The sequence below is a fragment of the Dermacentor silvarum genome, chromosome 3 (assembly GCF_013339745.2).
Source record: "Dermacentor silvarum isolate Dsil-2018 chromosome 3, BIME_Dsil_1.4, whole genome shotgun sequence".
NCBI classification, from domain to species: domain Eukaryota; kingdom Metazoa; phylum Arthropoda; class Arachnida; order Ixodida; family Ixodidae; genus Dermacentor; species Dermacentor silvarum.
In genome coordinates this window covers 128,556,696-128,571,084 of record NC_051156.1, presented here as the reverse complement: position 1 = coordinate 128,571,084, position 14,389 = coordinate 128,556,696, and the positions used below count along the sequence as shown (strand labels likewise).

The window sequence follows — 14,389 nt, the reverse complement described above, 5'->3', positions numbered from 1 at the left end:
ATCAAGCGTGACAAGACAGCGCGAGAGTGAGAGAGAAGCTTAACGTCACCCACGGCATTCTCGACCAAAGCGCGCGGAGCTAAAGCCCCTCAATATAGATAGAAGGGCTTTACGCGAAGCTAGAATCCCTATATAATAAAAGTACCGCCACCTACTGTTTCCTCCGCCGTCTCCTCTCCTAAAGCGCTTGTTTTTTTCTTATTTTTTTTGCTTGCGCAAGCAAGTCGATGGTGACGGCCCTAGAAAGTCCACCTTGAAGCTTTCAGGACGGGCGCGCGCCGCCGCCGCCGCCACCGGAGCCTGCGGCTGCGCAGAGTGATTTTCCACATGGCTCCGAGGCGGAAAAAAACAAAATATAAATAAGTGAAAGCGCGCACTATCATCGCCCAATCGTGGATACAGGAGAGAGTGAAGCGGCGTTGATCAAAGGATGACGGTACTTTTCTTATATAGGGATTTTACGCGAAGCGAGAAAGCAGCGCCCGGTTGTGGCCAGGCAGCCGCTCCGGCTGCCGGAGCCGTGGTCCGTTTACTTTTTTTGGCCGATAGTACATTTGTGAGCGCCATGTAGGTCTTTCGTACTAAATAATTAGGTAGCCAAACTATTCGCTAACGCGGTTGCAGCTTTGAGTGGATATAACTATCAGAGAAACATGTCAGTGGCAGTCCTGCTATGCGCCATGCTGTTCAAAAGGCATCCCCGGTCAGAAGGAGTGTGAGGACAGAGCTTTTACTAGCATTCCCGCTTGGCGTTGTTCTTTAAGATTACATGCACGTCGTCGCTTTGTGTGAAAAAAATAAAAATGCTGGCTACTATTGCACTGCTGCTTCGTTCGATTATCTTGACATGCCTTTTCCGGGCGACTCCGACGAGACCATGGTAAACTAGTGGTACTGTTTGGGAAAGCATGGCTGCATTTTCCTCGCTTTCGAGAAAAACTATATTTCAATGGTGCGTGAGGTTTCGAGGAAGTGAATGATAAAGGTAGCCACTAAGCGGCACATTGGGCCATCAGATTGGAAGCCTCCTGTGTTATTTTAACCATTTATGTGTCTCGATCACGCACCTAAGGCTGCGCATAGTTTGCTGGCAGAAGTTTAGAAATAATGGTATTGAATAAAGTTAAAGGTTCGTTCTCGCATAGCTATTGAATGTGGAATTCTGACAGTGCATTTTATTGCTGGCACATGTACATGTCAGCTGTATGGCTTGATTTCCGCGTGCAAACCAGCACTATAAAAAGAAAAAAAAACTTTTTTTTTCAGCGTTTGTGCACTGCAAACATTGTTCCAGAGTGTATACGCGATAATTCTTTTGATAGAGTATTATGGAAAGCACCGGGTGGCAACCGCATTCACAGGTATGCAACCGCATTCGATACAGGCTCGAGACGGTAACATATTTTCTGTTCTTTTTTGCTGTTGTTGGTTAGTACGTGTAGTTGATTAATTGTCACTGAATACACTAATGCAAAAATGCTATAAGATTTTATTGAAGTTACGGGGCTTAACATCCTAAAGCAACACAGTCTATGAGAGAGGCCACCGCGGGGAGCTCCGTAATAATTTTGAAAGCAGTCAGTTCTTAACGTACGTGCACCTAAATCTCATCCAAGAATTCTGAATAACAGTTAGTGTAGTGTACGTCTAAATTACGAGAACAACTTAGCAAATGACACGCAAGAAACAAGGGACGGATACGCGCAAGAAGTGTGCAGATTGGTAGCGGAGTTTATTCAACTCCTCGCGACTGTGTCTGCATGCGAGAACTGGATACGAATAGATGAAAAAAAAAGCTTGACCAACAGATAAAGGTAGCGTCTCCACCATTCTGAGATAAGTACCCCCCCCCCCCCCCCCCTGCGAGGACAACAACTCTATCAGTTTTCCACTTGCGCGAACAGCGCAAACTTTGTTATTGCTTATTTCTTTTTGATTATCACTCGTATTCCATCGTAAATTAAAGTTCGCCCGGACAGAAATGCGCTACTGTACAGTTGCATGCGATCTACATACGTCAATAGAATAGAAAAATGAAACACGGCAGCTAAGAAAGCTCGGAATGTGGTGTAAGAAACGAATATCCCGTGAGAACACCCACCAAGAAGCAAAATCTGTCATAACGATTACCACAAAAGGAAGTTTCATTAGCGTGAATACTGGATTAAAGTCATCCACTCCCTGAGAACAAAAATAATGCACAATAACTTTGAGTGTATGAGCAAGTTCTTTGAGCACAATAAAAGATATAAGGCGGCATATTTGAACGATAGACTCAGTCGGCGAGCATCCTGCAAAAGCGTCCGACTTCTCGCGTGAAGTAGGCCATGTTGTTTCTTACCAAAAAGTAGCTGAAATTACTAGACCCTTGGCGCCTGATAAAACTCGGCATTGAAAAATGATAGAGATAAATTAAAACCTTGGAAACAATCAGATGCGAGGCTCCATAGAGACCTCACTTACCTTAAGGTAGTCCTCACGTAGGTGCTCCTTGTTTGTGAAGTCCAAGTCGACGACTTTGAGTTCGACACCTATGTGCTTGGCAATAGAGCGCACGAAGCCGCATGGCGGGCTGGCGGGCATGTTGTACATAGTAACTGGCATGGTGGCTGCAAATGGTCTCAGGTGGGTTGCTACTTGGCTTAAGAGAACGAACGTGGTTTAGAGACGACCAGGCAGAGACGCGCGCTTTATAGCAGAGAGCTGTGCAAACAGCCGAGTGGACGGTGTTCACGTATCTGGGCGCTAGTGCCGGGGGGGTCTTACTGAAGCACCTGGAATAGAGTGACAGGTAGGCTAACCTCTGTCTACGGGTGATAGCGAGTGTAAAAAAACTTATCAGGAACGAGCTGCATTCGGCTTCCAGACGCTCGCTTAAATGCAGGAACCAACAACGGCGATGGGTGGAAGGTAAAAGAGAGATAGCGGCACGCTGATATCAAGCTCGGACGCGAGGTGTCACGCCCGAAGCACTTGGAGCGAACCGCATTGTCCAAGTGTTATAGCGATGGGCGTTTAAACTGGTTTAAGTGCCTTCGAACCGATAAATCTTAAAGTGGACCCAATATTCAGGCATTCATACCATAGTAAACGCCTATATAGAGTACCCCTGAGACCGATATATTGCCAATCGCGCTGTTGGCTCTGAGATGTTCTGAGAGTCGTGTTGACTCTCAGGTACTCGGGTTTTATAAGATGTGATTAAGACGGAGACGCGCAAAGAGTGCGTCCGCTCCTTTTCAAGGAATATTTTGACCCCTTTACCATCGGTTTGCAAGATAGCACAGCACTGAGCATGCAAGCACGCACGCCCAAACGCTTACACGCACGCGTGCGCACACAGACAGCGATCATGTGGCACTTTTATTTTGTGGAAAGTAATCATATGTAAGTTTTCGCCTAAGACATGGCAGACATGTCTGTTGTTTTGTGCCTGTAGCACAAGCACATTTTAGAAAAGTCTCGTCGTTTCAGCACCTTTATGCGCAAAAATAACGTTGCATAAAGAGATAACGTATTATACCTCAAATAATCATTTAACATCCCTAGCATCATTGAAACAGAAAGTACTTTCAGGACCTTAATTAACGTAACAAGATTGTTCAAAATCGGCCAGATTTTAAGCAAGTTTCTTGCTGTATAGTCAACTAAATACAGCTGCATAGGAAAGTACTGTTAACTTCGCGTCTTCGCGAACCGTGTGTTTTAAATCCTGGTCAATGGCACTTCCGTCAACATGAGGCATTATGTATGTAGCTCATTCCACGGTAGATTGTAAGCGGAAAGTGAAGCTCGCGAGTGAAACATTTGCTATACCATGGGTGTGTGCAGGTGTCGTAAAGCGGAAACTCAACGTAAACGCGGAACATCGGAAACCCTCGAACAACGTCAGGCTCATTTAAACAGTGTGCATGGCTGTAGTGCAATCTCTGACGTACGGTTAAAATATACCAGTGTGCGAAAACTTTGGCAAACCTTGATTGATTAAAGTGGCCCGATCCTGGACAAAAATGTTATTCGTAAAACATGCGAAGTAATTATGGCACGTTGAATTCGCTATGCTCGGAATTTTGTCTCATCAAGGTTTTAATTCTTGCTCCATATCTTTCTTGATAGTTTTATTGCGATAGCAATTATGTTGGTACTCCAGGCGCATTTCTGCCGTCGGCATTACCGTCGCCTTAATGTTGCGTATTTAGTGCAACGGTGATAACATCGTCGCCGCGCGCCGTATGCTGTATGTGCGAGTGAAAGCGTGCGAAGGTGAGTGGGGGCAGTCGCCCCCACAGGTTCTAACCCAATGGGGGCATGCTCCCCCCCCCCCCCCCCCACACACACACACTCAGAGGTGTTCCGACCTCCCCCCCCCCTCCCCCCACCCCTCTTCTGCCCTCCCACCACCCTTGAGGCTAGCAAATCCTCTGACCAGTTGAAGGGTGCTCCCTTCCTTAAACAAACGAAAGAGAATTTTCTGGAAGCTTGTGATTTCTGAGACTCTCTGTCTCGGCGTTTTTTCTGCGTCGAGAGCGCTGCCTGTTTTCGTCTGGTTCAACGTATCTTCCACCTTGAAGTGCTTTTCGAGTAGGGGAGGGCTGGCGCTCTATTCAGCAGCCCTTGTAGGAGCACGTCTCAGCGCCACAACTTTAGCATGCCTGTCGTTCTCTCCCTTTTTCCTTGCCCCTATTCAAGCCCATGAAAAGCAAGAAGATAAAAAAGGTCGCTGTAAGCCTGTTCCTAGAAAAGCACTATTTAAATCAGACAGCAGCCTTAATTTCTCTACATTGCGCTTCGTCAGTGGTCGTTGTTATATTATATATACTCGTACAGGGTGATCAAAATCAAGTTTTACGTTTTTTTTAATATATGGCGCTGGGAGGTACCTGAAGTTCACCTATGCTAATAAGTTATGTGGCCAGGGGACCACAAAGTGAGATGATAATTATCGTTGTCGTATAGCCAATTAACTAGAATTCAATAATGACTTTGTTAGTGACTACAGTAAGCGGGCACGTTTGTATTGAAAAGTTAGTGGAAGTCGTGATTTCACACAGTTCAATTTAACAGAATTCTTCTAGCATGCCCGTGTTCCGAGATATCCGGCTGCAAATTTTTATTTCCATTCACATGATTGCGCATGCAAGACTGTGAGGATCCGCTCCAAGCTCCTCCGTGATGTGATGCGGCTGTTACGTACGGCGTTTAGTCTGAAAACAGTGCGGCGGCATCAGCACCCTTTCACTCTCGGTGGGCGAGATCAAGGAATGACTGCGTATTACGCATTATCCTGCTATGGGCGATCACGGAAGATAATCTTTCGGCACATTTCTGTATTACTTGAGATCGCACCGGAACATCATCTTGCGAACGCGTTAGCTTCACTGTCATCTACTGGAGTGCTTCTGGAATAGCGGCGCCTCTGTACGGTAGCATAACGAAGAATATCCACGTGGATTCCATTCGTTCTAATATGGCTGCCTTTGGCAGGACGAGGTATTCTACTCAAGAAAAAATAGACGTGGTACTTGTCATGGCCAGGATGAATGACAACTTTTCATTGGCAATGTAGCTCACCGCGGCTCGCCACCCACACTGTTCCCTTCTAACTAGGCCTAATTTCATAAACGTGTTTCCGCGCTTTCGCACAACAGTGTTATTCCATCGTCGGAGACAGATCAGCAAGACAATTGTCGTTGAAGATTTCAAATCCACGTTGTCGCGTGCGTAACGTCGATGCCAGAACTCAGCATGTCACAGATTGCCGATCACTGCGGTCGCAGCGTTGGAACATTCGCAAGTCGGCTAATTAAGAAAGCATAAGTTCCATCCGTATCATGTTTGCCTTCACCAAGACCTAAGAGATGTAGAATTTGAAAGGCGGCTTGACTTGTGCAATTGGGGCCTGACCAAAAATGATGAAGAAAATGAGTTCCTACAAAGAGTATTTTGGACAGATGAGGCTCGCTTTTGCCGGAATGGCACCGTGAATATCCACAACATCCATTATTGGTCACAAGAAAATCCACATTGGCTGCGGCAACTCAAGCACCAAGTTCTATCTCGTTTCTTCTTACTCAAAGCGTTTCCACGAGGTGCTGGCTTCTATGGCTCTCCCTTGGGCGTGCCACTATTTTGTTTGCAGGCAGGCGCTCGCAAACCATGGCCATATACCGCGCCTGGTGCGTCTCTTCTTGCGAGACACGCGAGAACTGATTTAATCTCGCCTAGGGAACAAATAAACTATTCCTGCCACCTTCTCATTTGCTTTATTTTTCTGACGGGCACGCACCAATAATTTTGCTTGCGGGCGCTCAGATGAGATGCCTCTCTTTCGCTATGGCAGCGTGTCCTGGAGACGGATTCTCTAAGGACCACGCTTGATTTTCAGTCGTCGCCTTACGTCATTGGTTCAGACGTGATAAGGAGACCGCCGCACTTCCATCTTAGCTGGGGCCGCACAGTAGGCGCGACTCATGCTAAAAGTAAAAAAAAAAAATGAAGCGAATGTTCCAAAATACGGACTTTATAAACCCTTCTTACGGTGATCCCGTGGGCGTGGCCATGTTCGGTCACATGGTGACGCGTCCATAGCTTGGCTCCGCTGCCTCCGTTGCCTCGATGTTTACAATGGATGTGCATGATGCCCGGCGCGGTTCGGTAAAGCTCTGTTTCGGCGAATTTCGTAGACGGTGACTGACTGGACAACACGAAGGTTTTTCCACAGCTTCAGTGGACAAGTACGCGCTTTTGGAACTAAATGCGCCTTTTCCAATGGTGCGGCACCGACGTTCCGGGGTTGAAGTCCTTTCTTTGGTGGCTAGCTATACAATGCTGGCACATGAGTGATTTTTTTTATCCTCGTGGAAAGCCGTGTAGTGAAGGGTCGGTAACGCATGCAGTCCTTGTGTAGCAGCGCTACGTGAACTTGCCCACACAGATTCATTATATTCCTAATATACAAGTCACTACTTCTGCATGCCAACTACTGCACACGTCTTTCCTCTACTGTTCCACATTTTATAGAATGAATGAAGCACAATGCGTTAGCGATCACCCAGTTGCATTTCCGACAGCTGATTGTAATATAGCAGGTCAGAAGTGGTAATAGCTTCGTATGCGTGCGCGTTCGCGTGAGGCAACTTGCCACGTGCCACTGAAAGCGCCATCTCGTTCCTCTAGAGCAAACTACTCTGTGAAATTGATGTATACTTGGGTCAAACCCATTTTAAAGATAAAATTATTCGCTTGATCATCCCTGCATTTGTAAAAAAATATATGGCAGTGAGCAATAGACCATGCAGAAACTACGCGCACGAAAAACATGTGTTGCTTCATTGTCACATAAAATCTATTTGCTTGTCTTTTCTCGGAATAAGTGAGCATATGAATTTATATCTCCAATCAAAAATATGACCTTTGGGGGACACATTTCCCCCAAGAAATCTATTGTCAATTGGTTCATGGATGCTTTTCCGGCACAAAATGCTAAATCTTCACAATTACTAGGTGCTTAGAAAAAGTTCCATGGTTTACTGCAGCGAAGTCATGTGCTTCTTCACGTAAGAGATGCCGGGCCTGTATATCTCCTCAAAGTAGGGCAGCTCAGTCATCATGCGCTCGTAGTAGCTGACCAGCTTCGGGTACTTGGAATAGTCGATGCTGTCGATCTGAAATTACATAAGCAGAACAAGCGTTGTCACTAATAAAAAATCAGATGGGATAGACATACATTTATTACACCGGAGAAGGATACTGAGTGGTTGGACTGATTTAGTCCGTTCTTGTGAGTGAGCATTGGGGTGAGGGGAGAGGGGCATGAAAGAAAAATATAAATCTTGCGTCAATGACGATTGGAAGAATGAAGAGCTGTAGAAATAAAATACAAGGACAGCAATAAAATAAGAAATAAACTGAAACACCTTTCATACTATTATATGAAGTTCGCTGTTTTGGGGGAAAGCCACAGTTGCCAGCATGACTGACAGGCCGGATATTTGGGCCACTAATCCAATATGACTGTTTCACAAAGGGGTCGATTGTAAGCGCATGTCGAAGTTGCACTCATTGAATCACCCTCTCACGAGTAAAGTGGCACTATCATGGCGTGAAACAACGTAAGAAATAGGATGTGGAAAGTTGCCAAATGAAAAAAAAAGTTTTTCCGAATGTAAAACAATTGAAGACGACAGCAAAGTATTTCACACTTTCACGAAGTATGGTGAAAAGTTTTGGAGGCCACATAAATTGCAGTGAATGTTCGTTCGTTCATTAAATTAACAAACACATTGTCACGCACACACAGACGAACCTGCACAGATCTGAGGGCGAATTCACAATTTTTTCTTTCCTAAGTACTCTCTGCCATTGGCCAACCGCCTTCGCTAATACTATGTCCAGCATCAGGATTAGCTGAAATTTTCTCTTACGAACGATTTCAGCGTTTTGTGGAATTCGGGCCCTGACTCGATAACCTCGAAAATTGATTGTCAGGGCGCCGGCATTTTGACTAACGCAGGCCTCGGGAAGTGAACGGTTCGTGCGGTCTCTGGCTTCAACGCGACTCCAAAACTGAAGAATACGTGTTTTCCAACACTAAGCGCACGAGAAAAGAGCACACATGAAGCGGCCAGCCTTCTAGGCTTGCTGAACTTTCGCATTCACCGGACATTACCTCCAAGACATGCCACGAGCCGTGCATACGTGGAGCGGCCAGGGCAGTAATATGCAGCTACGACTGACTTAGAGGAGGAGACAGGCGCTCATCTTGCCCACCTCTAGCGACCGCGAGATTAAGCCTTAGTGCCCACTTAGCTTCACCTACCATTGCGTGCTCTTTATTAGGTGGCCTACAACGTTAAATGCGCGAGCGCGTGGCGTGCGTAAAGCCACCATCCTTCTCGGCTCATTCCCTGACGCTTTCCTTCGCACCCAATTCATATGGCAGGCGGGGCGTGCTTAGAGCACTTCATACACAACCTCATGGCAATGCCGACGGGAATAACTTGTCTGGACTGTCTGTGTAACTTGCTATCTTAATGAGGGAGCAAGCATAAAATGCGTAGAAGCTGTTCAAAGTACTGCATTAAATATCTTTCTGCTTGCACTGGATGCATGTACCAGATTGTGTGCAAGTTTACACGTGTGTAATCTAGAAACTTGCGGTAATGTTACATTTCGTGCTTAGACACTTTCGACAAATAGATGGGATTGCGATTGCTGGTATCCCTCTCACTTATATTTTATTTATACAATACTGCAGTCCCAAAATAGGGGCCTAAGTAGGAGGGGCAGAATGCATGAATATATATGCCGGGTGTTTAGGCGAACACTTTCAAAAGTTTTTGAAGGTTGCCTGTGACAGATAGCACAATTCTGGTTCATGAGCTGGTCTACTCGAAGAGGCGGACATGAATAAAAAATTAAAACGCATATTTAACCTATTACTAAAATTTACTAATTAAGTTTTTACCTAACTATCTTATGGTCAATATTGGAAGTTAGAAATTGTGGCGCTGGAGTTCGGAAGGTGCATTCACTTGGAACGAATTTTCAGGGTGACACCAGTTTCAAGATATTATTTCCCGAACATTGCGGAGAAATGCATCGGCGTTACAGCTACTTTTCTTTTTCACTACATAAAACGACGTTTTGTTAAGAAAGTAACTGCGTCTGTGCAACCACACTGTGGCCGTGAGAGAGAAATATTGTGCGCAATGCTTCATGGACTCGACAATCATCCACTATTAAATCAAAGAGTTCTAGGCCAGTGATCCCAGCGCAACACAGCGTTGAAGGTGATTTCTGCGCCGTTCAATTTCCTGAGATGCACATAGACACAGACATAGACTGATTACGTTGCCTGCTATACAGCTGATGTGTACACGCTCGTTACTATGTCTGTACTCTTCTTTCATTTTCCTTCTATCCGCTTGCCACTTTTTCCAGTACAGGGTCGCCAGCAAAAGCTATCTCTGGGTAACCTTACCGTTTTTTTTTTTTGTGAATCTCTTCTATCTTTTGGAAAACGTTGCAATGATTGACGCAAATTGAACCGCTGTCTCAGTATCATGAGAATTAATTGAATGGACAAAAAATGACATTGCTTTCTGAAGAACACCTTTGCTCGAAATAACCATAATAAATATCGTATTGCTGCTTTGATGCCGTACTATTTGGCCCTGAATAACAAATCCAAAGCCAGCTACACAAAGCAGTGACTACGCAAAACGCCGTTCGACCGTAAAACAAGGAGAAACGCCTGGTAATGCGTTGCGTCCAAGGAGGTTAAATAAACCTGATTAGTTGCTCCTTACCTCGAGATCCAGGGTTAGGTGGGATACGATGGAAAGATCCGCAAGGGTGAGCTTGTCGCCGACAGCATACTTGCCATCCCCGATCAGATGCTGTATACCCTTAAGAACATTTTCTTCGAAAGCTGTCACTTCCTCACCAGTCGGCTTAGTCTTGAGAAAGAAGCGAGGACGCTGCACAGAAAGTCAGTGGTAACAATGAGTACTTCGTTGTCAACAATATAAAGAAAATGTTTCCTCGCCGTATAATAAGCCACATCTTGGTTGCATAGCATGCAGTTCTCACAACACATGGTTATTCGAGTGTTAACGGGCAGCATCGCATAACCACGACAGGCCCAGCCGTTAGTACATTTGTGTACCTACATTCTGGCTCAAGCACAGACGAATTTAACGGGCTAGTTCTTCATTTTTTTAGCTAACGCAGGACATTCGAGAAACACTTACGCACATCAAATAAGCGCTGGCCTTGAAATAGCACATAAGCAGACGATTCATTGCACCTGATGGTGAGTGCGCGGCTGGATCCATGGTAGTATCCAGGAGGCATTGGCTCATCAATGCACAAACAGACCGAGCATGGGAGAGAGAGAGGGGGGGGAGGGGGTTCTCAGCTTAACTGCGCCAGCGTAGGAGTGCCGGTAGGTGTCTGTCTTTCGGAGAGCACACGAGACCCTCCACTTCTCGATCAGCCAGAGACACTGTCTTGAGCCCTTGTGTCGCAAATCCCAGCATATCACCTGCGTGATTGATTTTCAGTGCTGCGCACGTACCCAGGAGGTTATGCCGAGGAGCCCGACTGGTTCTCGCCGCTCTAGGTTCCGCGTCATTTTCGGTGAACGGTAATGGTGGCTCTTTGTTTGTTTCTAGTTGTGGCATAAGAAACGTCTCCTGTTGAGAACTTTCGTGTGACACACCTGCTCGTATTTCAAACATGATTTGTTGCTCCACAATTGCGAGATTTCTGTGACGAATCTAAGGATATTTCAATATGATGTTTTGCACGGACGCAGCTATATGTCGAAGCTATGTGAAAGTAAGCTTCTTACGTGATCCAAGCTTTGGTTTCCAGCTACCCTTTAGCATATTGTTCCTTGCCGAGGATTCGTTTTAGCGGCATTATTATCCTTCCGTTGCACGCCGCCGCGATTTTCGACCAGCCACCGCAAGCTAAGTAAGGCGAAGCGGACCAATCGGAGAAGCCGGCACCACCCTCTTCATGCGGTTATCTATTTTCACTGTGCTGGCTCGACCCCATCGAAACCCTCTCCACTAGAGCTTGCTCCTCGCCTCTTGTCAGCCAATTAGATAAGAAAAACCGCTGAGTGTAGACAATGTTATTGGTTTTGAAAGCCAACAAAGGTGACCTCCTATAAACGAGGAGAGTGTTTGATTGGGTTGTTCAGACAGCGCTGCGGGTCACCGCCCGATGCTTGCGTTGGTGGTTACGTAACTTTGACGTCAAGAGTTTGAAATTATAACAGTTTGGAATCATTTGACGTTATAGCGCCCCAGGAATTGCACAACAGCTATAAGCAGTGTACTGAGAGAACTGTATGCGACATCCACTGCACTTTTGGAAGAAATATGGCAAACTTTAGCGGTAAGGTGCGCTCAAAGTTTAAAAGTTTGTGTGTTACTTACTACACTTCCAAATAATTTATAAATGCTGTTTTATCCTCTCTTATCATGTTTTAACTAAGCGGCTGTGTTCGAAGATTCCCCGGTGTGAGGCGGAGGAGGAGGAAAAGAAGAAAGGAAAGGCAGGGAGGTCAACCAGACGCACGTCCGGTTTGCTACCCTACACGGGGGAACGGGATAAAGGGATGAAGGAGAAAGGAGCCCGGTGTGCTCGTAGATCACACCGGGCTGATCTACGAGCACACCAAATATGATCATAAATGTAGCATCTAGTTTATATTTGATGGGAATGGGACGCACACTATAGGTGATATGCGTTCCGAGTTTCAAGTGTGGCTAAGTACGTTCTTTGTAGTAAATTACTTATCTCAGCACCCAAACATAATATGCAAGCATTATGCGCATGTTTTTAAAATGTTTGAGACAACCAAGAGGCGGCACTGAACTTAAATTCTGTGGAACTTAACGGCATGTCAGGGGTGATATGCAGTCACACTTTAGAGTTAATCGTTCAATTACGGGCATTCGAAGATAATTTACAAATACGCGTGCTCGAAAGAAACCGCTTCGATTAAAATAGTGTAGTATTTGTCCAAGGTCGCGCAAGTCTGGTATATTTATTTGATACTGAAACATGTTTTCATAAGAGTACAGTGGTGAAAATATGATCATAAATTAGGCTAATCATAGCATTACAACAGGCTTGCGATGACATGTATTAAACCATGAAATAAGAAGGCCATTCGCATCAAAAGTCCAAGTTTACCAAACCATCTACTGTGCCAAATTATGACACTAAATGAAACGCTATATTATCGGAGCATGCTGATACTATACTGCAATGGCTTTCTGTCTAGCCCTTTCAGGCCACCAATTGATTTTGTTGATTGAAAACTTACTTTCGCGCCCCGAATTCCTTACATCCTCAGAATTAGAAAAAGTGTACAGCCGCAGAATAGATTTTGAATTCGCAATTGTTTGGTGCATTTTGTCAAATTTAACGAATCTTGACTCCATGTGGAAGCTCATTACAGGAAGACAGTCGAACCCGGATATATCGAATCTCAAGGAGATCCCAAAAATTTCGATACATAGGTAATTCGATGTATCAATAAAAATGTTATACAAGAAATTCAAGGGGATTTTACTGCTGTTCGTGGTGCACAATACTTCGTTATAACTGGGTTCGATATATCCAGGTTCCACTGTATCAACTATTTTATCAAGTATTTTACTCGAAAAGCACCAATCCAGCCACTTGAAAACAACGACTGGTGCAACAGATTATGAAAAAAGAATGAAAGAAGTCAACCCGCTAGATGGAACGACATACTCACACCGAGCAAAAATGCCCAATCGACTACCTTCCCACTATTTTTAGTGAAACATGTTGCAAATGTCCTTCACACTTGCCGCACAATTCGAATCAGAAGTGTTTCAAGCAGTACGCGACATATTCTAGTTATCCTTAGTTTCATCAATGCTGTGCTGTTGATGTACTATCTCGGCTTACAGTGTATATAGCGACTGAAAGGGCTAGTATTTTCATTATGAAGCACCATGATTGCAAAATACCTTTCACAACATCTACCATTGCTTCTTAGCAATTTTCTTTTAGCGCTCCGTCGGGGGGGGCCCATTATCCTTGACTCTCACGTTGCGTCGCATTCCTCTACTAACCGGCAATCATACATTTCACAGCGTTTCCTTCGCTTTCATTTATTTCTTCAGCAGTTGGTTTCACAGTCTCGGCAATTACGTAAAAATACATCCAGGATGTCCTTACATGCAATGCACTTGGTCTTTTTTGTCATCATATCCCGTAAAATGAGCTCGTAAGCTCTCGCGATGTCGCAAACAGTGACGTAAATGGTTGCCTGTACACGCTACAGTTATGGCGCTTGCACACTTCCGGCTGCATCACCACTATTCTTATAGAGGCGGAATAAAAACGCACTCTTGCATTTTGATTTAAGTGCGCCTTTCACTCATAGCCCTGCAGTAGCTTGGTGACGTAATCACCGTGAGTCAGTAATAACCGCTCTGTGTGACCAAATGCATACGTCGCCCCACGTCGGCTTACCGTGAGACCTGATGCGTAGGTGCCGAAGAATGCTGGACGCCGACTGTGCGATTACTTGCGAACAAAAGCAGGGTTTTATCTGCACCTGCGCGCTAGATTTTCCGGCTATATTTTGACAGCTACTACAAGGCGCTCACGTTCCGGGGTACTTTGTGACGAGCTGTTTTAAAACACAAAACTAGTGTTTCTTACTGTATGCAGGTGCACCAGAATTCCAATCCACTCGCTACTTTTTCGCAAACCGGGAAGCTTACTTCACTACTTTGGCGATGACCGTTGATTCTTGTGAAATTCGCTTGATCATCGAACAACCATGTGATGGCGGGAAACTATCTCGGTGCATGAATAGCTTGTGGCT

The 14,389-nt window shown here is 45.2% G+C and overlaps 2 protein-coding genes across 4 annotated transcripts in view; one reads left to right on the top strand and one right to left on the bottom strand.

Moving 5' to 3' along the window:
• LOC119445778 (glutathione S-transferase 1-like) overlaps positions 1 to 14,389 on the top strand; it is a 603,258-nt gene that overhangs the window by 456,864 nt on the left and 132,005 nt on the right. The gene's annotated exons all lie outside the window — the stretch shown is intronic.
• LOC119445772 (glutathione S-transferase 1) overlaps positions 1 to 14,389 on the bottom strand; it is a 39,877-nt gene that overhangs the window by 16,534 nt on the left and 8,954 nt on the right. The window contains exons 4-5 of one of the 3 annotated variants that reach the window (XM_037709123.2): positions 10,311 to 10,481; positions 6,553 to 7,664 (exon numbers count right to left, since the gene is read on the bottom strand). The exons of 1 other annotated variant lie outside the window; for it this stretch is intronic. In XM_037709123.2, the coding sequence (XP_037565051.2) occupies positions 7,527 to 7,664; positions 10,311 to 10,481 (309 nt within the window). In that variant the 3' untranslated portion in view covers positions 6,553 to 7,526. Of the gene's footprint in view, positions 1 to 2,463; positions 2,765 to 6,552; positions 7,665 to 10,310; positions 10,482 to 14,389 lie in introns of those variants that run through there. One more of the 3 variants, XM_037710050.2, reaches the window with a different exon arrangement.